The following is a 25,575-nucleotide window of genomic DNA, read 5'->3' as shown; positions in this document are numbered from 1 at the left end:
TCATAACAATATGATCACCACCAAAACCTGGGTGATTAATAAAGAATCAAAGATCTATTTTCTCTTTTGTTTTGTGTTGGTTACAAGTTAAAGGATAAAATTCAAAGAGGGTCTGGTCAAATGACTGTGCTGATGTACCGTCCCTTTTGATTTGAAATAATTCCTCCTATACAGAACTCAACTTATAGTTAAATTTACTTGTTTCAATGTGTTATTTGTATTTTACTTTGGTTTATAATTATGCAAAAAGATATTTAAATTGCTTTAAAATTAATTCTATAAACTAAGATACATAGTCCCTTCCATTTTGCTCCTGTACTCTCATAAATCTAACTTAGTTTATCTTTACATAGCATATAAAATATAAATCAAAGACTCCAGGCTTTTCCTGAAATGAATGGTGGTTCCACACACCATCTCCACACTGCTATTTCACTGAATAGTATATCTCAGGAATCAGTTTCCAGCAGGCAAGGGTCTCTTGTTCTCCTAACAGCTCAGCCAGACATCATGGTGGTTGATATTATTTGATCCGTCTCTGTCCACAGTCATCTATGTTTCATTTTGGTTTTATGCTGTTACAGATAGTACTATGATGAGAAACCGGATATTCAAATGCAAAAGATTGAAGTTTGGCCTCCACTCTCGCCTTCTAGAAGGAAATTAAGCTCAAAGGGATCAAATCCATAAATATAAGGCATGAAAGTATTTAATGGAAGCGTAGGGGAAGTGCTTCCAGACAGAGGGAAGACAGTGTTCTGTTCTCAGGATTGTGTGTTTTGTTTTGTCTTCGGCCCCTAAAGCATAAGAAACAAATTTAAAAATATGCAAAGAAGATTAAATCAAACTACAAAGATTCCACACAGCAGGGGAAATGATCAAGATTGTAGAGAAAATCGACAAGTTGATACGTTTTTGCAAACTATTCAAATAACAAAGGATTAATACCCCAATATATAAGGAACGCAAGCAACTCAGTAGCAAAGACAGGTAATCCAATTTAGGATGGACAAAGGAGATAAGCAAACATATGTTAAGAGAAGAAGTTCAAATGGTCACCAAATTTATGAAAAACACTCAACGTCATTGGCTATGAGAGAAACATAAATCAAAACCACAGTGAGCTACCATCTAACCCCAATTAGAACAACTGTTACCTGAAAAGAAAAAGCTGATAAATTGCTAGGAAGAATATGGAGAAAGGAAAACTCACTAACAGTTGGTAGGAAAGTTAAATAAAACAGTTATTAAGTGAGTAACATGGAGGTTCTTTAAAAAAAAAAAAAAAAAAAAAAACCTATCACACAACTCGACTATTGTTCTTCTAGATTAGTGGTTCTCAACCTTCCTGATGCTGTGACCCTTTAATACAATTCCTCATGTTGTGGTGACCTCCAACCATAAAATCATTTTGTTGCTACTTCATAACTGTAATTTTGCAACTGTTATGAATTTTAATATAAATATCTGATCTGCAACCCCAAAGGAGTTGCAACCCACAGGTTGAGAACCACTGTTCTAGATGTAAATTTAAATGATGTAAAATCTTATCAAAGAAAGCATATCCCATGTTTATTTTTAAATAATTCATGATTTGCTAAGATATAAATCAACATAAATGCCCATCAGTAAGATAAAGAAATTGTGGCAACTTATATGCCCAATGGAATATTATTTATCCATTAAAAGAATTGTATTCTATATCTGCAGCATAATTAATGGAATAGGAGAATATTATACCAAGTAAAATCTAGACACAGAAAGACTGATACTTCATAGTCTCCCTCATACATGAATAATAAAAAAAATCAATCTGAATATGGAACCATGATTACTAGAAGATAGGGTGTAGGAGAGAAGGTAGAGAGAGAGTGGATGATGAGTTTAAAAGGAGGAGGGAGAGAAGGAGGAAGGGGAGGAAAAGAAGGAGGGGAAGGAGAAGGCTGGGGAGATGGATCAGTGGTTACCCTTGTTCTTACAGAGGACTTAGGTTCAATTTCTAGCACCCACATGGTGGCTCACAACCATCCATAATTCCAGTTCTAAGGGATACGACACCCTCTGCAGGTCCCAAGCACACATATGGTGCACATACATACATGCAGGAGAAACACCCACACAAATAAACAATTTTTAAAAATAAAAGACAGTAGAAGGACTAGATTCTAGTGTTCTACAGCAGAACTGGCAAAGTAGAGTCCTAGTCCAGTGACCTAGCATGTATCCCATGGGGAAGGGACAGAAGAGGCTGCAAACACTAAGTATTAAGAAGGAAACATTAAATACGCTGACTTGATCAATACATATTGCATTTGTCTGTATTGCAGAAATATCCTATGTCCTTGTGGGTTTGATTCATATTTCCCTGATAATTAGTGATACTCAGCACCTCCTCATATACTAACAGACTGGATGTCTTCTTTGGAGACACATCTGTTTGGGATGGAGAATTGTCTTTCTTAAAAGGTTATGTGGCTTTTTGCTATTAAGCTGTAGAAGTTTCTTATACCTTCGAGATACAGATGTTTTGCAGATGTTTTCCTCTGGTTCTATAGACTGCGTTATCTGTGGTTTTCCCTTGCTCCTGCAGTATTTTCATCTGAGGTAGTGTGGCCTGTCTGATTTTGCTCTTCCTGTGGTACCTTTCTCTTCCTTCCCTAGTTGTTTTTCTGCAAGCCCTAGTTCCCACTTGAGTTGCTGTGAAGAACTCCAAAATCAGGATGAGTAGCTGTGGATATTAGGTATCACTGATTTTTATCTTGCATTTCCCAGGAACCCCCTGGTGTTTTCTAACATCATGCTGGCTTTGAGGCTGAAATATTTAAACTTCATTCTATTAAGAAGTCAACTACTGTAAATCAGGAAAGGTGCTACATGTTTGTAATACCACCCACTGGGAAGCTGAGGCAAGAGAATTGTCATGAGTTCTGTGTTAGCCTGGGCCACTCAGCAAGACTTTATCTTTTTTAAAAAAGTAACTATACATAAACCCCCATAGTACTTGGTGGGTTTTTTTTGTATTTGTTTATTTTATGTATATAAGTGCTTTGTTTTCATCCATACCAGAAGAGGGCATCAGATCCCCTTACAGATGGTTATGAGCCACCATGTGGTTTCTGGGAACTGAACTCAGGACCTCTGGAAGAGCAGCCAGTGCTCTTAACCTCTGAGCCACTTCTCCAGCTCCCATATTTGGTGTTTTTAACACAAACACTCATATCAAGACGCCAAATGCCTCTTCTGCACACATGCAGGTGACTCAAATGATTGTGAGAAGAATTCTATTAGAACAAATGACCAAAGGTAAGTTGCATGACTTTTTAAATGTGTTATTGCAATCTGCTGAATACTTCCCTCAAAGCTTCCATTTGTGTAGCATTAAATTAGATGGCCTCCAGTTTGCCTTTTCTCAACTGCGTTTCTGTCAGTTTGGTTTTAATGAATTCATTTTGGTCACATAAAAAGAATTAGGGAGCTACCTTCATTTGATAATCTTTATAATTGGTCAATGAGGGCAGGGGGAATGAAGGAGGAAATGACTTCTAATGGGTGTCTTTGGGTGTGACAGACTTGTTTCAGGATTAGATAATGGTAATATTTGCCCAATTTAATGAATATGCCAAAAGGTATTGACTTGTTCACTTTAATGGTAAGTAAATTACATCTTGATGTTTTTAAAGAGAGGGGGGAAAAGGATGCCTTATAGAGACCAATGTTGAAATGTCTGTGCATGGAACTCACATCTCTATGTCCCCAGGGTAGGGCAGCTTGATAAATTGCCCAAACTGAATTTGGGCAAACACGGCGGAGGTGTCATGTGCCTATTCCTAGTGTTGGTGTAATCTGGAGTATGCTTTGGAGTAGTAATTTAGTATTATCTACCAAAACGTAAAGCACTCACCCTAGGATTTAGGATTTTCGATTGCAGAGATCTAAACTCCATGTGAGGCTGGCCCAGTTAGCACTCAGTGAATGTTCTTTACAAAGGTGATAATCATGGGAAGAGATAATAAATTATTCACTAAAACTCGTGCAGCCAAATTCAGCTCTCACTCCTGCAGTATTTTGGAAATGTAATGAGACGGTGTTCCTGTTCTAGGATGGTGCGGCCAGGAAGTCTCTGCCCCTTTCATCTCTGCAAGCTTCGGGAAGAGGAAAGCAAATTCCTCCTAATATACAGGGCCCTGTTTCTGGGGCTCCGAGTACACGCTGGCAGAGTAGCTGATGATTATGTGCCTTAGCCTCTTGATAAAGGGATATGGTGGGGTGGGGGCGGGGGTGAGGCGGGGTACAGAGGAGAAGACACAAAGCCCGAGTCCCAAATCCGTGAGTGATTTAAGCATAAAGCCTCATGAACATGAGCAGGGACCACTGAAAGGAGGAATGGCCTGAGTGAACCCGTGTCTCTCTCTGTCCCTTCGATTTCCTCTACAACTAGTGACTGTGATGCTGCTGTTATTTGTAAACGCTGTGCTCTGCTTCTCAAAGAGTTCTGTTGATGGAAGAGGAACATCGTGTCAATCTGCATTTCTAATTAGTCATACCCCAGTCTTTCAGCCAATAAAGACAAACATCGACGTCAACTTACCCAAATATCAGGAAAAGTACCGACCAAGGAAAAAAAATCACACCTGAAATCTATGTGAGAACTTGAAAGGTGACAAATGACAGCTAAGGTCTCCAGGAGGTTCAGGGTGCCACCATTCCCGTGGCATTGGTATGCACTCACATCCTGGGTTGGTGGCATGGAAAACACCCAGTAGGCACTCCCAGACTGGAGCCTGCCCCTGGGTGCCTTCCTCCTACCTACTGAGCATGTTAAGGCATGGTGGGAGTCAGGGATTATGACATAAGCAAATGTCCACAGGCTGAAAGAGGTCAAGCCAGCCCAGAAGCTTCCTAGGAGGGACACCACCTGCGACAGCCTCCTAACCTGGCCAACTTCCGGCCACAACTCCCGAACTGCCAGCCTCACTAGAGGTGGCAGGGATCCCTCTGGGGAAGGAAGTCACCTCAAGAATCCGGTAGAGGAAGTTGTCCAAGCTCCGGAGGCCTAGTGCCAGGGACCCCAGAGCCATGGAGACGGCTATGTGTGTGTGTTCCCCATGCTGCACCTGGCAGAGATGCTGCCCTCGGCTCTTCTCCTGTCTGTGCTGCAAGTTCATCTTCACCTCGGAGCGGAACTGCACCTGCTTCCCCTGCCCCTACAAGGACGAGCGCAACTGCCAATTCTGCCACTGCACCTGCGCGGAGAACCCCAATTGCCACTGGTGCTGCTGCTCCTGGGCCAATGACCCCAACTGTAAGTACTGCTGCACAACCAACACCAACATGAAATGCTACTACTACGAGAGCCGCTGCTGCCGGAACGCCACCATCACGTTCAAACGGGGCCGCCTGCGGAGCATCCGCACCTCGTAAGTGCTGGCCGTCGCTGGGTGGTTACTCTGGCAAAGACAAGGAAAGAAAACCTGGGGAACTAACTCAAGCTAGCTGTAGGGACCCCCAGAACAGGCCAGCCAGTGCTTCCTAGAGTGCACTCTACCTGGGAAAAAAAAAAAAAGAAAAAAGAAAAAAAAAAAAAGGTCATTTTGTAGCAGTTAAGTGCATACTAAATGTCCACTGGTGGTATAGACCCCCCAAGTCCCAAACCCAAATTCCATCATCTGTGTGAATGGCACAGAGCACCCTTTGACCCCAAATGCTCTTCATCTAGCAAACAAGGGATAGCGGATACTTGCTGGTAAGCAACTTTGCTAGCCACTGTTTAAATAACCATTCCTCTCCCTCGCCCTGTGCCCATGGGCTCAGGACGATATTTAGCAGGGAGATACTAAGTTGCCCAGAACCACACAGCTAGGAAGACAACAAGTCATAACTTGAACCCAGAGCTAGGTCAACGGTCCTATTCTTTAAAAATGCCATATTACAAAATGGAGACCATGATACAGTATGTGCTCTGCAGCCTGTTATATGACAAAAAAAAATTACAAACTGTTATTCATCTCCCTCCTATGAATTGCAACATTTACCTGAAGAGTAAGAACTTCTAGGGGCCACTTTTGACCCTAATCACCTACAGAGGTACCATGAACTGCCGGCCACCCCTTCTTTCCCGTCCCAAGTCCTGACACTCAGATTCTCAACCACTCAGTAAGGTAGCAACCCCCATGTCAGGACCCAGGAGCAAGAGGAGATTTCTCGTAGGAGGATTGATCATGGCTCGGTCCTGTAAGGTGGCAGGGAGGGGGCCTGAAATCAGTGCTTTAGACAAATGCCTTAGGCATCAGTGGTCCCCAAAGTCAGAAGTGCATTGAAATCCCCTTGGAGACTTTAAAAACACTGGTGTTTGGTCTCCACCCCTCGACGTTCTATTTTTCACTGATATTGGGGTACAGCTTGGGCTTCAAAGCTGTAAGAGCTCTATCCCAGTCAGGTGATTCTAATGGGACGAATCTGGTGGAGTTGAGGGTGGGACCTAGAGGCTTAGAAGGCAGATGTGAGAACAGGTCAGCACTTAGGAGGGAGGGAGAGCCATGCAGGGAAGCCATGGCGGGCATTTCCGCAGGTAGGCAAACCCGCTGGGTTTAGCGCCTGCTTCGGCTTAGAACCTAGGGGCCCAGAAGCCTATCTGGGGGGCTTCAGTCTGTCTGAGGGTGGGCAGAGATGCTCTGCAAGTGCCAGGGAGCCAGCTGTGATGCACTGCCACTTGCCTTCCAATCTGCTCCCCTGGCTTCTGAACCCCTTCCCTCCCAATCCTGCACAGCATCCTCATCCCTCCCTCACTCTGGTCTAACCTCGACTTCTCAGTGTTAATCTTTCCCTCGCTCCCTTTCTCACAAGTAGTCCACTTCCTGGGGCCATTAACAGGCGTCTCTTAGTCCTGCTCACTCTTCACACAGTATCTCCCTTCTCTCTCCCCCTCTTGCTGGTCTCTTATGCTCTCTCCATTTATTGTATACTCATTCTGAGTCTTATCTTTTTTATCAAAGAAGCCCATCCAGCTACCACAAGTACAACTGACTTGTGACTCCAGGTGACCCTTCTGGGACCAAGCAGGAGGCTGGGGAGCAGAAAGGAAACAAGGCTGAAGACAGTGAGGATGCAAGCCTGGATCTCAGCATCCAAGTCCTCAGGGACGAGCCAGCTGTCTGGGTACCTAAGAATATACTGGGGCACCCTGTAACTCAGGGCCTCCCTGGGGCAGTAGGCTTGGGAAGCACCTTTGGCTGTCAGTGCTTGGAGGCACAGGTTCCTTGGCCAAGAAAGAGGAGAAGGAGACAAAGGGAAATCAGCAAGGCTAGGACAGAAGAGAACACAGCTCAACACCAAGACCAGGACCTTACTGTGAACAGGGAAGTGATAGGAATAGCCACAAACTGTGCATCAGCTTGCATCTCCATTCCCACAGCCAAGTCACTTATGTCCCTAAACTGCTTTTATGCTGGCTGCAGCTCCTCAGAGCATGCACTTGAACTCCCACCATTTGTAGTTCTTGTAATTGAATACATGAAGCCGACCTCAGATGTTAGACAAATAAAGACCCTCAACTCACAACAGATGTATGCATGGGCTTGCATGGGCTTGACTGCTAATTCCTCCTATTGTGGTTTCCTCTTTGACTGTGGACATCAGCTGGTGAATGCATAGGAGAGTGATTATGGGGACCATATGCACATTTATGATGGATCCTCTTAGGTACACTTTATAGACTCCCAAGGAAGTCCTGTGATCTTTGATTTACAGTTGGGGAAAGGGAGCACAAAAGAGATTAAGAACCTCCCTAAAAATGGGCAACTCTAAAAGTTCCATGCCCCATCATGTGTACATTTCCCAGAGGCAGACCCTTGTGTATCGCTGATGGTCTGAAAGTCAGCTCTCGGGGGTGCTAGTCTCAGCTCAGAGACTGTCTCTTGCTGTCTTAGAAAGGCCATTTACTACCTTCCTATGTCCCATCCCATACACAACAGTAATGGTAATGTCACTGCCCCTATGTCCCATCCCATATACAACAGTAATGGTAACAGCACTGCCTTCCAGGCACAGCCACTAAAAGCATGCCTGTAATTGGGCAAGACTGGATTTATTGATTCATTGTATCAAATAGCAACATGCCCCACTCCACACCAGTGTGAGATACCTGGGTAAGAAGGTAGCACAGGCCATGACAGGACTTGGGATCTTGTTAGTGGGAATAGAGTCAATCTGTTGGTTCTCTTATTCTTGTCTAGAAGGCAGCTAGAACATGTGGAGCCTGAATCTGCTTCTGGAAAGAGAAAGAGCAGGTGTAATCACTCACATTCCCCTGCATGGGTGGGTGGGAGGTCATTTTTGTGGTTTGGACAACGTTCTGGTCTGAGTTCCAACATCACGCAGTGGTATTACTTCTGCTCTGATCCATCAAACTCACTGTGGCCCTGTCTCCTGCTGATGTTCTGTGGTGTTACTAATATGCAGAGGAACATCCAGGCCCAGCTGACTACACCACACTGCTACAGCTCTGTTGTTTTTCTTTCCCTCAAAATTAAAATTAGCAGGAGGGCACTTCAGGACTCTGGCTGGACCCAGGAATGTACTCAGTGCAAACAAGCGTTAAATTCGGTCTTAACCATCTTTTAAAATGCTATGGTATGGGTACCAGTAGCAGGTACCGAATGCCTCGCTGAGTTTATTTACTAAGAGAGTGGAGGCAAGCCAAGAAGCCAGGCACTCAGCAAGAGCCATCTCATCACCATTCCAATGGGCCACTTCTCTGGATAGATCCTTCTGGAATTCTTGAGTGTGTTCCTGAAGCCTGTGCGTGCTTTTCCTTTCAGCTCCAAGACCGCCCTCCGCATAGGGAGCAGCGAGACTCAGCTGGAGGAGCCAAAGTCCATGTCCACCAACAGCCACTTGGTGAGTCACCTCTCCTGCCCCTTATGCAACCGGCTGCGCCTGCACTCCTTCATGCTGCCCTGCAACCACAGCCTGTGCGAGAAGTGCTTGCGGCAGCTGCAAAAGCATGCCGAGGTCACGGAGAACTTCTTCATCCTCATCTGCCCGATGTGCAACCGCTCGCACTGCATGCCCTACAGCAACCAGATGCACCTTCCAGAAAACTATCTGCGCGGGCGCCTCACCAAGCGCTACATGCAGGAGCACGGCTACCTCAAGTGGCGCTTTGACCGGTCCTCGGGGCCCATCCTCTGCCAAGTGTGCCGCAGCCGTCGCATCGCCTACAAGCGCTGTGTCACCTGCCGCCTCAACCTGTGCAACGACTGCCTCAAGGCCTTCCACTCGGATGTGGCCATGCAGGACCACGTCTTCGTGGACACCAGCGCCGAGGACCAGGACGAGAAGATCTGCATCCACCACCCGTCCAGCCGCATCAATGAATACTGCCGCAGTGACAACCAGCTGCTCTGCACCTTCTGCAAGATCGCTTTCCACAACGGCCATGACACGGTCAGCCTCATAGACGCCTGTTCCGAGAGGTCTGCAGCCCTCTTCAGCGCCATCGCCAAGTTCAAAGCAGGTCCTGGTCGGTTTCCCACTCCCCTTCAGGGTAGCTCCCAGCTGTGGAAAAGACCAGAAGTTGGTGTGGGACTCCTGTTAGGGAGCCTTACTCCACCTGGTGAAAAATTCCAGACACTGGGAGACCCTGTCATGGCCAGCAAGTCACCGTCATGGCATCCATGACAGCTACCACCAGCCATTTAGTGTCACTAAGTCACTGTGTCTCTGTGACTCAGCTTTTCCATCTGTAAAATGGGAAGGATAAGGGTAGCACCCTCATTGGGTTATTGTGGTTAATCTTATGAAACATACTCTCACCACACACACACACACACACACCCAGGGTGGGTGGTGGGGGGGACTCTGGTGGATAATAAGCATATAAAGCTCTTCTAATCCTTGTCACACCTTTCTGAAATTTGGCCTCATTTTCCAAAGAGAAAAAATGAGTTTTCTCCAGTCCTTAAGTTCTGTTTGTTACTGAAGATAGAAATTATTTTTACCTCCCACCTCCCCATTCCCAGGGGAAATAATTAATCTAACTCTGAGAGTCATCTCAGTTGAAGGTATCTCCCATGAACTTTCCATCCAAGTTGTAGACAGCAAATTCAGTGAGCTGCTAATGGATAGATAGTAACAGGAAAACTCCAAATCAGCCAATAATACTCTGCCTAGGCTGTGCTTTCCTTCTGTCTGCATGTCCAGTTGTCCATAACGGCCGTATAATACCATTTCTATAAAAGAGGCCAACCCCGGTTCTTATACAATATTCCATACAGTTCAGTAAAGGGTTCACAATTTCTGAATGTGTCTTTGTTCTCAGTCAGACCTAGAAATCCATTTAGAGAAATGGTTCCTTCTGTAGAGGACTATATAAGCTTTTGCCTTTTGGTTTGTTTTATTTGTTGCTTGTTTTTTTTCAAGACAGAGTTTCTATGTATAACAGTCCTGCCTGTCCTGGAACTCACTCTGTATATTAGGCTGGCCTCAAACTCATAGAGATCCATCTGCCTCTGCCTCCCAAGTGCTGGGATTAAAGGCGTGTACCACCACCGCCAAGCCTTTGTCTTAATTAGGTTTTCTATTGCTGTGATAAAACACCATGACCAAAAACAACTCAGGGAGGAAAGGGTTTATTTTATTTTACACTTCTTCATCCTAGTCACTTCATCCTACACTTACTTCATCAATGAAGTAAGTCATGGCAAAAACTTAAGGCAGGAACTTGGAAGCATACACTGAAATGGAAGCCATGAAGGAATGCTGCTCATGGCTTGCTCATTCATGGCTTGCTCATTCACGGCTTGCTCATACATGGCTTGCTTGCTCAGCCTCCTATTTTATACCATCCATGACCACTTGCCCAGACATGGCACCACCCACAGTGAGCTAGGGCCAGCCCACATCAATCATCAATCAAGAAAATGTCTTTTGATTTACCCACAAGCCAATCCTATGGAGTCATTTTCTCTATTAAGACTCCTTCTTCCCAGATGACCCCAGGTTGTGTCAAGTTGATATAAAACTAGCCAAGAAACCTTTGGAATATACCATGTCCCATCTCAATAATTATACAATGCAGATGCTAAAATCTCCTCCATGGATAAGACAACTGTGCTTAAAATGGTCAGCACAAGGCAGCTAGTGAGTCACACACCCAGTCTCCAACACCAGTGCTAAATGACAAGACTCTCTAAACATAGAATGCTGGGCAGGTTGGGGTGGGAGGGTACCAGTGCCACTTACAGTCCATATCTATAAAGAGTGGTCTGCTGTCCATGCTGAAGAACTCTAGATCAATGTTTGTTTGAAAGGTAGCATTCAGCAGTCATCAGAAATTTCTTTCTTTCTCTGCTACAAGAGAGACATATGCCAGGGGAAATTGCATCTAGGGGCATAGAGAGGAAAAATAGAGGGGAATTTTTTTTATTTTGAAAGCCCGTTCTAGCCTGTGTCAGCCCAGTTCCAAGTGTCTATCCTCCCTCTCCCTCCATTCATTTCCTGTGAGTCCACAGAGATTGGCTCCAGTTTGATACGGCTTTGACATCTGGGAAGATGAAAATTTTCACAGTAGCCACCCTGATTGTTTTTCAGTCCGATATGAAATTGATAATGACTTGATGGAATTCAACATTTTAAAAAGTAGCTTTAAAGCTGACAAGGAGGCAAAACGGAAGGAGATCAGAACTGGATTTCTTAAACTGCGAGCCATCCTCCAGGAGAAAGAGAAGATGATCATGGAACAGATAGAGAATCTGGAAGTGTCCAGGCAGAAAGAGATTGAGAAGTATGTGTACGTCACAACTACAAAAGTGAACGAAATGGACGGCCTGATTGCCTACTCCAAGGAAGCGCTGAAGGAAACAGGACAGGTGGCGTTCCTGCAGTCTGCTAAGATCCTGGTAGACCAGATCGAGGAGGGCATCCAGAACACCTTCAGACCTGACCCTCAGCTGCGGCTGCACTCCCTACACTGCATCCCCTTGGACTTTGCTGAACTCTCCAGTGCCATCCACGAACTCTTTCCCACGGGACCCAAGAAGGCTTGCTCCTCAGGGGACTCGCTCCCTTCCCAGTATCCTATCCACTCAGAAATGATGATTGCCAGGAAGGTCACCTTCAGCACCCACAGCTTCGGCAACCAGCAGATATACCAGCGAAGCTCCTCCTTGCTGTCCTTTAATGCCACCAACGAGAAGGCCAAGATGGGTCTGGAGGCCTTTGGGAGGGCCCAATCTGCTGCACCTGTCAAACAGACTGACGGCCTCTATACCTACTGGAGTGCCACGGGGGAAACCCAGCCCCCACAGAACAGCAGTAGCTTCCACAACTGGTACTCATTCAATGACACCTCTGTGAAGACCCCAGGCCCAATTGTCATCTATCAGACTCTGGTGTATCCAAGAGCTGCCAAGGTAAGACAAAAGGGATGGGTGGGGCACATAATGAAAGTGGGGGGGGTCAGAAAAGCTTGTGCATACCTCTTTGGCCTCTAGAATGTGGTCGCTCGAACCTGCCCCTCTAGACTTTTTGCAGTCTAGTCAAATAGTATAGCATTCTGAAATGTTAATGAGTTCATCGGTGTAATGAAATCATGGTGATAAGTGCACGTAAATCCCCAGCGCTGATCTATTAAACAAGAAACATGGGATGGGAAGACAGCTCGGTGGGCAGGGTGCTTGCTATGCAAGCATGAGGAGCTGAGTTTGCATCCTCATCACATGTACATCTGTAACTACCAGTGCTGGGGAGGCAGAGGCAGGGAGATCCCAGGGTCTTCCTGATCAGCTAGCCTAGTGGAAATAGTGGGGCTCCAGGTTCAGTGACAGACACTAAGAAATAAATAAATAAAGATAGATAGATAGATAGATAGATAGATAGATAGATAGATAGATATGGATCGATGGATTGATGGATCGATCGATGGATGGGCGGGCAGGCAGGTGGGCGGGTGGACGGACGGACGGACTGACAGACAGAGATAGATAGATAGATAGATAGATAGATAGATAGATAGGTAGATAATAGAAAGACAGGAAGGAAGGAAGAAAGAAGAGAGAGAGAAGAAGAAAGAAAGAAAGAAAGAAAGAAAGAAAGAAAGAAAGAAAGAAAGAGAAAGGAGAAAGAAAAAGAGAAAGAGGAAGGAGAGAGAGAAAGGAGAGATAGAGAAAGAAATTAAGAAATAAAGAGAGAGAGAGAGAGAGAGAGAGAGAGAGAGAGAGAGAGAAAGAAAGAAAGGAAGGAAGGAAGGAAGGAAGGAAGAAAGAAAGAAAGAAAGAAAGAAAGAAAGAAAGAAAGAAAGAAAGAAAAAGAAAGAAGGAAAGAAAAGAAAGAAAGAGAAAGAAAGATAGTCTAGTATGATAGAAAGAAGATGGTTCGTATCAACCTATGGTCTTCACACTAACATAAAAGTCAAGTGAGCACACATGCACACACACACACACACACACACACACACACACATTTATACACACCAAAAAGAAAGAAAGAAAGAAGCAAAAAGAAAGAGAATCAAGTTGGAACCAAAGGAAGTTTCAAAATGGCTTAGGAGACCATGAAAGTGGCAAGTAGCATCTAGGAATGGGTTAGAATGCAGTCTCCACTGGCTGCCAGCCATATGTTCCTCCAAACTGCAACCTCTCATAAATTGAGGCTGCCCATGGTTTGAAAAGGTCAGAATGATAATCCCCAGGAAAATTCCAACTCTCTGCTGAGATCCATCTTCCTTTTTAGGGGTGATGTGGAAGGTGGGGCATCTCATAGATGTCCGTGCCTGCCATCACCTAAGACAAGACGTGTCATTGGCCTTCTTGAACTAACATAGACAAATGGTCTTTCCCTTATCGTCTGTCTGAAATCCAACCGCACTTCCATTGAACTGCTTATGGAGTACCTTATTCAGATTCAAGGAGGCAAGGGGTTTCTGGGTAGCTAAATGTTGGGAGTTTTGCCTCCTTTTGAGGTTCCTACAGGGACATACCTCTCATATTAGTCTGTGGCCTGCTTCCATATGGCAGAACTCATCTTGTGTCCCTCTCCCAAAGATAAGAGGCATCTTGAACTCTAGATTCGTGGTTCCCAGACACTAACATCTCCTGAAGACTTGTTAGAAGGTAGATTCTGTGTCATCTAGTTTTGGGGCCTCAGAGTCCGTCTCCCACAACCTGGGTGCTGCCAATGCTGCTGTCTGCTGACTGAGCTTCAGGAGGTAGAGTCTAAACACAAGAGACCAAGTTTTACCTTCCCATTCTGCCAAGACGTTGTAATCTTTGCTTCAGGGGTTAAAACTATTATCACAACTGTTCCAGGTAGAGCAGTGCCCTACTGGAGACCCTCGAACACAGCATAGTGTCTCTCCCTGTCCTTCACACAAGATGCCTGGGTGAGCAGCTGAATCAGCAGGGCCTAGGTTATGGGTGACATCAGTGAACTCTGGTGACAGTGTGTCTCATCTCAGTGCCACCCCAGGCTCACAGGGAGTCCACAGCTCCTACTATGAAGCAGAAGGGCTGGTGGGGTCTGCTCCATACTTAAACTTGGAGAAGTCCCCTCGGCTGCCTAAGAGTTACCCCTGGATAAGCGTAAGCTTGGGGCACGGATAGACCAACACAACCAAGCAAGTCACTGCCACCTCACTGATGGCCAGACAGCGATTTAATGTAAAATAATAGTAATAGTAATATTGAAGATCCCTGTTCTGGGGTCATGAAATGGGCCCTTCCCAAGGACTTATTGTGCTATACAATGACAATGATTAAATCTATGTTGACATCATTCCCAAATCTTCAGGGTTTCAGCATAGGAAATGTTCAAGTTGGTCTTAGAAGTTATTAGTATGTATTACAAAATCCTAGAGATTCTTTAACTCAATTTGATTTCTATAAATAATTTCTTAAACTACAAAAAAATAGGTGACAATGTATGCCCCCAAAATATTCACTGCAGCATTTATCTGAGTATAAAACTAGAAAAAAAACTGACAACTCAGCTGTAGAAGGGTCAGTTATTTCTGGAAGGGTTTGTTTTCTTATTTTTAGCTTCATTACATGTATTCATTTTATTTGTGTGTGTGTGTGAGAGAGAGAGACAGACAGACAGACAGACAGAGTGTGTGTGTGTGTGTGTGTGTGTGTGTCTGTGTATGAGTGAGAGAGACAGAGACAGAGACAGACAGACAGAAAGTGTGTGTGTGTGAGAGAGACTGTGTGTGTTTGTATGTGTCTGTATGTGTGTGTGTGTGTCTGTATGTGTATGCACCTGCACACACCACATAATCCTAATCACATGCACTAGTGTGTTCATATCTCCCGACAGGAGAAAAACACTGTGATGAATCAATCTGTGGATTAGGAGAAATGTTTATTTTCTTCCCTCATACTTTTTCTGCATTTCTAAAGCATGTTATCATAAATGTGCTTGTTTGAATAATCAGAAAGAAAATTAGTTAATTTTATTTGGTGGGTAAATCTACTTATAAATATTAGTACTCATAAAATTATACATTAATTGTATCTATGACATTTAACTTTAGCCAAAACTATAATAAAAGCATTAGAGAACTGCATGTGTTTTGTTTTTGTTTTCTGAGATAGGGTTTCTCTGTGTAGCCCTGGCTGTCTTGGAACTAGCTCTGTAGATCAGGCTGGCCTCAAACTCAGAGATCTACCTGCCTCTGCCTCCCAAGAGCTGGGATTAAAGACAAGCACCACTACTACCAGGCTTAAATGTGCTTTAAAAATACTGTTTTTAAATTTAGGGCCATCAAGATGGTGGCACTTATCACAAAGCCTTACAACCTGAGTCCTATCTCAAGGACCCATATGGTAGAAGGAGAGAACAGAATCCAGCAAGTTGTCCATTGACCCACACATGCATTCCATAGCACTTGGCATGGTGTGAGTGCACACGTGCACACACACACACACACACACACACACACACACACACACACACAATAAATGTAAAATCACTATTGTCATAAACTATTTCTATGCCAAATGTTATCTGCTGTTTGAGACTTGTTACTAGATCTCTTCTTGGGAGTTGATATCTTCTGATTTGAGTATGAACATATTGTCTCAATTGCTGGATATTTCCTCATGGGTAGAGAAGGAAATATTTTGCATCCCAGCAACTATAACAGGCTGGGAGACGAGTGTGCCATTCTCCAATGTTCTATGATTCGATAGAAGTTGCCAAATGTATCATTTCTGTAGCTGTAAAGTAGAAGGAGACAATCAAGAGGTTTCTGAGGATTACCTGATTACTTGGAGAAAGAAGTACCTGATGTGAGAGCTGATGCACAACAGTTATCTGGTAAACTGTATCTATGGCCATTGCCTCCATGTTGTCGGATAGTAACAGAACCCTGAAGAGCAACCCCCTGTTCCCAAAATTTATTATGTGTGTCACACCAGGCTTCCTCAGAGCTTCCCAAGACCCTTACCCGTGATCTAACTCAAAGGCTTCAGCAGCTGTGGAAGATGGGATCAGCTTAAGCACAGCCACAGACAGTCAACAGCACAAATCTTTATGGGAAGGACAGCCAAACGGAGTGTATCGGTGCCATACTCACACACCCATTTCTCCTAGGTTTACTGGACATGCCCGACAGAAGACGTGGACTCCTTTGAGATGGAATTCTATGAGCTCATTACCACTCCTCCTAACAATGTTCGAACAGAGCTCTGTGGACAAATTCGGGACATCATGCAGCAGAACCTGGAGCTGCACAACCTCACCCCCAACACGGAGTATTTGTTCAAGGTTAGAGCTATCAACGATAACGGTCCCGGGCAATGGAGTGATATCTGCAAGGTACTGTGTACATTTGTTTCTTCGGTAGAAACCTTATTTTATTACTTGGACTTAATTCTTAAAAGTTGATTGGAGAGACCCACATGTGCACCCATACCCATGCACATACACACGCATGCATACTGTGGTGTGCACGTGGATGTCAGAGGACAACTTGCAATACTCAGTTTCATCTTCTCTCGTGTGGGTCCTGGGGATCAAACTGAGGTCCTCAGGCTTGTTGTCCAGAGCCTCTGCCAGCTAAGCCATCTCTCTGGCCCATCAAATGGGAACGCCTTGAGAGAGTACAGATTTGCCTTGAAGATCATCAGAGACCACAGAGAATTCAGCCCTCGAAGTTCAGAAAGCTGCTTAACTCAGTCAGAGACAGGGCTGCTGGTCTCCGCTAGCCTTTGCAGACCAGGTCTGAGGATGGTAGGTTTTGCTGACCTCAGAACTGCTTGTTCTAGGCTTTATGTTAGAATACAGAAATTCAGAGTTAAAACCAAGCTTAACCCCTCCTTCTGCCGCAGTCAGGGACTAGTAAACATGCCATGGTGTATGAGAAAAATAAGAAGTAATTACTGTCTGAAAAATCAGACTCCAAGGGTCTTCACAAAGACGAGGTGTGAAATTCAGCAAAGAGGCAGGACAGCCAGTTAAATCAGAATTTCTCACAGACAGCAAATAAAACTTATGGTACAAGTATGTCCTGTGTAATATTCAAGACATATTTATACTAAAATTATTTTTGGTTTATCTGGGAGTTAACAAGCAGACACCGAGCAAGTCAGGTGAGCTCTATAAAGCAAGGAAACAAGCTGTTTTTCTTTGTGTTGGAGAGCATATTCTTCTTTGAATTCCCAAGTGGCAGCACACTCATGAATGCCATCGGATTGATATTAAGAATACCGGGACTGACAAGAGCTATCTTACTATATAACTGTGAAGATGCTCTTTGGAATCTGAATAAGTCTTAGAGGTTCTTTAAAAAGGAAAAAGGGCAGGTACGTTTAGTCAGGGTTTAGAAGAAGGGGGACTGACAGCCTCAAGAGACTTCTAAGTTACATCTAGAAGGCACAAGTCTGTCTGAGTTGATGTCCACGTCAACTAGAAAGTTATCACCCTTCCCTCCCTTCCCCTCCCCACCCCGTTCTTCTCCCCCCTCCTCACACCTCTGCTTCCTTCTTCCTCTCGCCTTCCATCTTCCCCTCCCCTCCCTTTCCCACTCTTCTCCTCCTCCTCTCCTGTCTGCTTCTCTCTGAATCTGCCTCATTTTTGGTCACCCCTTAGTTTCTGCTCCCCTAAATCCAGCTTTCATGCAGTTTGGGATCTTCTCAATCCATGCTCTGAGCGATCCAATGGCTTAGCACCCAATGGTCTGGTTAATCTTTGAGGGAAAGAATTTGATTGGTCTTTGTCTCTAATAATGAATGAGAATGGGGAAGAAGGGGGGGGCTTATGCTGTCAGGTAGCAAGTCCACAGAGTGGGACAATTTCCATCACCTCCTACTGTCGTGCCCCACCCCCACAGAGCTCAGACACATGCCAAGAGAAAGCCTGCCTGGCTGCTCTTCAACTGTTCCTCAGCCAGCCTCCCTGTCTGTTGGTCAGTTGCCACAGAGACCTTCTCACTCCAGAGCCCCAAAGCCTCACACCTGTTTCTACATATTGTATTCTGTGCTCTTGACTATGGACTTTTCCTTTAATCTGATTCCATCTGCCTCCTCAGCTTTTAGAATCCCTCAGAAATGTCTTGCCCATGAAGGGCACTCAGTAGTTATTAATTTCTTTAATGAATCATCTGTCACCTCTAGATGTGAGGATTGGGGATGGATAGGAAAACTGAGGCCTGCCATCAGTCTGCCATCTTAGCCTCTTGGGTCCTCTCATCTCTCGAACACTGTGACCTCCTCACAAACAAAATTCTTACCTAATTCATCTTTCTCTCTCCTACAGCGCTTACCGAAGCAGTTTGTATTCAGCGGCATCTTAGCAGTTATTGAACGAATACATGAGTAAAAATGTAACCAAACAAATGAATATATGAGTGAATGTCTAAATTAAGGAGTGAAGAAATAAATTGATAAATAAAATTAATAATTGCAAAGTAGCGTAAGATGCCTGAAAACTGAATGTTTTATACAGCCAGTCAAGGGAAAGCATCCCCCTAAAATTGTCTTTATGCGATTAATTTGCCCTCGTTGAAAGAGAGGGAAATGTGTTCCTGTCTCTTTGCTTTTTCATACAGTATCTAAATGAGCAGAACCCTAATTAATGAGGTTTTCTGGACGCTTCATTTTTATCTGACTCGAGGAGCTACAGTATGGATTTTTCCTTCAGAAGTAATTCTTCCTCCCTTCTTTGTGCTTCTATTAGCATTCCAGAGGAAACACCGGCTTCCTTAACATTTGTCATGATTTGCATAAGTAAAGGCTTCAACGGCAAATGAAAATAAGATGGTGTGTTTGAATGACATTTATAAAGCTTCATAAAAGTAATGGCTTTAGCTCTTTCCTATAAAATCGAAATTTTTTCCTTTGGCACTGATGCTATGCGCATTTCTGAAAGGTTTCATTTGAATGCTGCAATGAGGTAGCGTAATCATTTCTTATCCAAGCCGCCATGCTTCCATCATATGTACTTTTATAAAAGACGTGAAATAAAACCTTTTATATTTGATTTGCATAGCCTAGGACTTGTTGATTTTTTAAGAAATTTCCTTTAGCACATAGTACAGTACAGGAAACGAGAAAACTAGTTTTGCAACACTTTAAAGGTCCTATTTGAAGGTCAAATCTGTGTCAGACACTATCATCCATTATCACTGATCGTCCCAGACACTCGGATTTTGCCTCGAGGAGGAAGCTCAAATGGAGGTGGGGCTGGGTTGACCCTAGGTCTCTATGTACTCACAGCCAGATCTCTAGCCTCCTGGACCATAATCACACATAAGTTAGTCTAGGAGTGAGCCCAGCCCTGGAGAGGCCCTGACTCTGGGGAGGTGCTATCAAAGCAGAGAGAACTGTTTGTTTGATGTATCAATTGCTGTTTCTGGGACAGAATCATGTATTGAAAAGATTCTTGGATTGGGGCTCATGTTCCTGGTCCCAATCCCAAAAACACTAGCTGGCCAATCTCCTTGACAATGGACACTGTGTTGGTCTTACTGGTTCCTTATTGATTGTGGTCTCCACCTCAAAACCTCTACCGTCAAAGAGCCTAATGGTCTATTTGGAAAGGACAGACAAATGTGTTTTTTACACAGTTCCTGTGTCTGTTGGCCTCTGTTTCTCCTCCTGATCCTCCGTGGTCCTCAGTATACCCAACATACACTCTGACCACTTCCCATTCTTAACTATCACCTCCTTTCTCCGCTCACTCTCTTTCCATATGCTTTAAATCCTGATTAGCCTAACTGTCCACCTGTGTGTGGTTTCCTTTGGAAAATGACAAATTATCAGTTAAGTAGCACAAATCATTACATTTCTGCAGCTCAGAAGTCCACAATGGTTCTCATTGGCTAAATCAAAGCACCTTCAATATCTGGATCATCCTGTGGAGGGGTTTCTGAGGAAGAATCCACTCCTTGTCTTTTTTCTGGCCACTTAACATTGCTTAACTCATATGCCTTTCCTCCATCTTCCAGACATCAACTTCCAGCTGGGTTTTTTTTTTTTTTTTTTTTTTTGGCTGGGGGGGGGTGTGTCAAAGTAGAAAGCATAATGCTGAAACATACTAGGGGATCCAGAAATGAACCCCTAAATATGTGGGGAGTGAATATAAGATCATAGAGCACCTTGACCATACACTATGGAGTCAAGGCAATCCTAGGAGGTAACATTGGTAAATGGGCTCAGTTATGGAGGGCAGATACTTCTGTTCCTGGCATTACATTCAAAGGCAGACTCTGTATGTGCAAAACTTGAAAGGTGAAACTACAAATTTAGTAAAAGAATATGTAGAAGATTATCTTTGTGATCTAAGTCAAGGCAAGGACTTTTTAAACAGCACCCCAAAAGGTCAAACCAAAGGGAAAAACAGCTATGACTTTGATTATATCAAAGTTCAAGACCTCTGCTGTTTCAGAGTGTGAACAAAGGCGATAAACAAATATCAGAGGAGTGAAAATATTAGCAATGTCTAAAACCATCATCTGGAATATATGGCACTATGAGTCACCCAATGGAGGGGTGTGTGCAGTAGAGAAGTAGGCAGAGGCTGTGCTTACAGGAGGAATCCTGGAAGGGAATGAACGTTTGAAATGAAATGCAGAAAATGAAGGGGGATCACATAGCTATCAGGGAGAAAGATGGAAGAGATCTTGGTCAAGGCAGGTGAGACTCAGGGTATAAGGGCCCTCTTTTTCTTATGGAAATAGTCATGGGCGTGGCCAAACGAAGTACACCCCTTAATCAGTGACCCAGAAATTTCAGTCATCGTGCATTTCTTATATGAGATGAATTGTGTCCCTCTGAAATTCATGTATTGTTTTCCTAATCTTCGGCACCTCAAACACGATTCTGTTGGTACAAGACTGTTAAAGACGCGGTGAAGTTAATGTGGGGCCATTAGGGTTCATTTCTGGATCCCCTAGGATGTTTCAGCATTATGCTTTCTACTTTGACCCCCCCCCCAAAAAAAAAACAGCAGAAACAGGGCTGTATGTAAGGTAAGGGTAATATTGTATATATGGTGTCATACTACCCATTGCTGGGCAAAAATGGAGACTATATACATATACCCTTGATAAAGAGGAAATGAAAACTGTAAGCTGCACACAGAGCCACTGGGCAGTAAAGGTGAGCTAAGAATCCTGTGAGTTATGGAGCTAGGAACTGAAAAATAGAAGCCTTGAGGGTTTTGTCTCAAACTGGAGTGAAGACGTTCCAAGGTGAAGACTGGGTAGGACACGCGAGAATCTCCACTCTTGTGTCGGTACCTCTCTGCTCTAACTGGCTGTTAACGTCAGCTTTGTGCTGTTGTGAGGAAGGGCCAGGCATCTCCGTTACCCTTGTTTCTAAATTAGTTAACCACGGAGGCTGATTTATTTATATAAACTTTGAAGGAACTCACTATGTTTATTTTTTAAATTATTTTTTTAAATCCAGACAGAATTTGAGTTAGAAATTGACTTAGAATTAGAAAACCACTGAGCAATTAACTGGAAGGCAACGGGCATGTTTGCAGTATATCTGAACATTGATTCAAACTGCTTTATATGAGGTTTTCTGGGGTCTTCAACCCTATGTTCCTGGGTAAACTACATAGTTCAGTGAGCTAATGAGCAACATGAGTATTGTGCTCAATACTATGTCATATTTGATAAATTTGCTACTATTTTAGATGCATAATCACACAGTAAGCCAGTGATTATGCGGAATGACAGATTTACTGATTTGCTTCTTGTAGTGTCTCACCATGCATATGTATATCAACATATCTTGTACCCCTTAAATATATTTAGAAAAAACAAAAAAGTGATCAGTGCACAAACTTTGATATTATACATGCTTGTTCTACATTTTAGTATATTCCTAATAGATGGCTGGTTCAGAAGAAAAATTACTGCTCTCTGTAGATAAATCTGAATTCTGGCAAATCTTTACAGACTCTATTATTCGATTCGCCTTGTTTTTCCAGGCATATAATCTTATCATTTATAAGTAATGGTGATTTTATCTCTTTCCTCACAGTCTTTGAGTTTATATTTCTTTTTTTTTCCTAATGACTTTGGCGAGAGCCTTGAGTCATACATAAAATGGCAGCAGTGGTAGCAGATGTACTTGTCATTTGCTGATACTAAACTTTCTCCATTGACTTATTGGTTTTTATTCAGTGTTTAAGGTTTATAGCCTTTAAGTTAAAGAAATGTCCTCCAACTTCCAGGTTTCTGAGAGCTTATGTATAGAGAATGACTTATTTGCATTATTTGACATAATTACAGGATTTTTCTCCTTTAGGTCATTAGCAATGAAGTAAATTATGATCATTTTTTGTTTTGTTTTGTTTTGATTTGATAATGGTGCCAGGAATTAAAGCCAGGACTTAGCCCATGCTAAACGCAAGCTCTATCCTAAGCATCACTCCCAGAAACATGGTTGCCTTTTCTGATGCTGGATTCTACTTACCTTCATGAAATAAGCCCTTGGTTTTATATATATGTATATAAATGGTTTTATCGAGACATGGTTTCTCTGTGTAGCTTTCCTGGAACTCACTCTGTAGCCCAGGCTGGCCTCAAACTCACAGAGATCTGCCTGCCTCTGCCTCCCGAGTGCTGAGATTAAAGGCGTGCACCACCACCACCCGGCTCATATATTGTTTTATTATGCTGTTCTAACAGCTATTTCAATTACCTTATGTTTGATTTTATATTATTGCATCTACAGTCATAAGTGAACTAGGTGTATCACTGTTTGCCCACGTTGTTTCTATATCATTCTAGAATCAGTTTTTCAAGTCTAGCTCCCATGAGCTGGTGAACCTTTGCTCTCCTCTCCTTTTCCAGAACAGCCCCATCACACAGCTTCAGCATGATTCTCTTGGAGAGGTACTGAGGCGTGCTCTTGGGACAAGGAGATATCAACTGTAACTTCAATTTCTGTAGCACTTCCAGTTCTGTCTTTCTGCTTCTTCTGGCCTCTGTTCCATCTGATCCTCTTGTTTGTAAACACTTCTTCTGTCTATTACAACACCCAGTCTTTGTCTTTGAAGATCCCTGCTATAGTTTAAGGCAAAGCTTTAAAATGTCTACTTTTTAATGACGTTCCAAACCCCATAACTCACAGTTAAACTCCTTCCACTATCCCGGTAGCTCTCTGTGCATCTTGTAGTTTTCATTTCATCTCTGTCAGGATTATATCCATGTATCACCTCTACTTTTGCCCAATACAAATATAAAATATTAAAAATGTTATCATAGAGACTCTGCGCATTGGATAAGCATTCCTTTTTATCAACCAAATCCAACCCCACCCCATCTATTCATTCATCAATATCCTCATTTGTATGGGCACTGGGGTCTTTCATCCCAACTTTAGTCCCTAAATATGTCTTCAGTAAATATGTATTAGGTGTATTAGGAGGTGGTAACGTTACCAGGTCTAAGAAATGGAAAGGCCCACCACTTTCAAAGTAAGCGACAAGGTTTCTAAGAAGGTCCTGCTTGTTACATGCTTATCCCTGTTACCAGTACAGTTTGCCTTTTCCCAGGGAGCACTGATTGACCATTCACTTTCCAAAGTTAGTACGAAGCATTCCTGTCTCTTTAAAAGGGGAAAAAGTTGGACGACTTACAAATTATGGTCCTTTCATCTTTCATGCACATTTCTAAGACTCTTCTCTTTACCTTAGGCAATGTTGAGACTACAGAGATTTAAAACAAACAAATAAACAAAAAAACCTGTCGTTTCCCCAATACCCAAAACAGGTCACTCCAAGTTTAGTGGGGAAAAAACAAAAAAAAGCTCCTTAGCTGGAACTTACAACTGGTGAGAAATGGGAAAGGAACAGAAAGTTCCAGAGACTAGGGTGGGGTTCTATGGGAAAGTCCATTTGGTGTCTAGTTTATCACGCTCATCCACATGTGATCATATGAGCTGCCTGACAAGAAGTAAAACTTGATCTGTAGAATGGTGCTGCCAGCACACGACAGCTGTGGGCACCGTGGAAGCTCTGTGGTACCCTGAGGCTGGATCTCTTCATCTCTAAGGGGGACTGACCATGCAAGCTTTCTGTGGTTGTTAATGAGATGATGTATGGAGTGGGCTGACGTTCTAGGAACCACTGTCCATCTGTGGCTGGTCCCATGCACTCTTTGCTTCCCGTTGCAGGTGGTAACACCAGATGGGCGTGGGAAGAACCGAGCTAAGTGGGGTCTGCTGAAGAACATCCAGTCTGCCCTCCAGAAGCGCTTCTGAGCCTTTGAACACCCCTCAGAACTGCACTGCTCATAGACACATATCTTTATGTATATGTATGTATTTTTCTCACCACATTCTTCAAAGAGGTTGTAGATGAATGTTTCCAGTACCTCTGGGTTTTCCAAAAGGAGTCTCCTAAAAGCCAATAAAAGGAAATGCCTGACATCATAACCTCCTGTGATTGGTTCATTATGATGAAACTAAGAGAAAAAGCAGTAAGTCTTCAGATCTTTATCAGCTCAGATCCAACCCTGGGCTCAGAATTCCATAGTGGCATGTACCTGGGTGGTAAGGAGGGTTCTGTCTAGAAGTGGGGACCCCTGGGTGTTCATTCTAGTGATGGCCTAAATTATCTATGGGTGCCTGAGCCAGTCAGTGATTGATGAGAAATGCTTTTCCTCAACATGTAATCTATCTCAATATGAAGCAGCCAACACTGTGAGCGTGCTCTTCCTAATTATCAAGCCTGTGTCTTCCCACAGCTTTTGCCCAGCATCTGCAGTCTGCCTCTGGCCCAGAAAAAAAGGGCTAGGCCTTCCTCTTCTCACTCCTCTGTATCCCAGAGCAAAGCAGAAACAGCAGGATTCCTGGTACACATTACAAGAATGGATGCCCCAGGGAGCTTTGTTATGATCCCATCCCTGTAGATGATGGCTCGAATCCACTGTCAAATTTGGTATTATCATATAATCATTTCTTTGAAAAGCTTCAGAATCATCATTAGCACAGGAAGCAAATTAAATGACATGCCAGCAGGGATTCTACCACTGATAAACTAAAATGAAATTAAACTTTAAAAAATCAACTGTGTGAATATCACATTATAATGATCACACCTACTCACAGCACCAACAAGGAC

At 43.5% G+C, this 25,575-nt stretch overlaps 1 protein-coding gene across 1 annotated transcript; it reads left to right on the top strand.

Moving 5' to 3' along the window:
* The first annotated feature begins 4,897 nt into the window (after positions 1 to 4,897).
* On the top strand, positions 4,898 to 24,887 carry Trim42 (tripartite motif containing 42). The gene is made up of 5 exons (XM_028866068.2): positions 4,898 to 5,417; positions 8,817 to 9,514; positions 11,590 to 12,410; positions 16,588 to 16,812; positions 24,627 to 24,887. The coding sequence occupies exons 1-5, from the start codon at positions 5,077 to 5,079 to the stop codon at positions 24,711 to 24,713; spliced, it is 2,172 nt and encodes a 723-aa protein (XP_028721901.1). The 5' UTR covers positions 4,898 to 5,076; the 3' UTR covers positions 24,714 to 24,887.
* Positions 24,888 to 25,575: the final 688 nt, after the last annotated feature.

The sequence above is a fragment of the Peromyscus leucopus genome, chromosome 7 (assembly GCF_004664715.2).
Source record: "Peromyscus leucopus breed LL Stock chromosome 7, UCI_PerLeu_2.1, whole genome shotgun sequence".
Classification (NCBI taxonomy): domain Eukaryota; kingdom Metazoa; phylum Chordata; class Mammalia; order Rodentia; family Cricetidae; genus Peromyscus; species Peromyscus leucopus.
The sequence above is the reverse complement of the archived record's forward strand: the minus strand, read 5'-3'. Positions and strand labels throughout refer to the sequence as shown.

Bases quoted from the DNA above. Each gene is read 5' to 3' on its own strand.
- Trim42 (XM_028866068.2), top strand. From the start codon at position 5,077: ATGGAGACGGCTATGTGTGTGTGTTCCCCATGCTGCACCTGGCAGAGA. The intron at 5,418-8,816 runs GTAAGTGCTGGC...TTTTCCTTTCAG, and splicing joins CTGCGGAGCATCCGCACCTC to CTCCAAGACCGCCCTCCGCA. The intron at 12,411-16,587 runs GTAAGACAAAAG...CATTTCTCCTAG, and splicing joins TGTATCCAAGAGCTGCCAAG to GTTTACTGGACATGCCCGAC.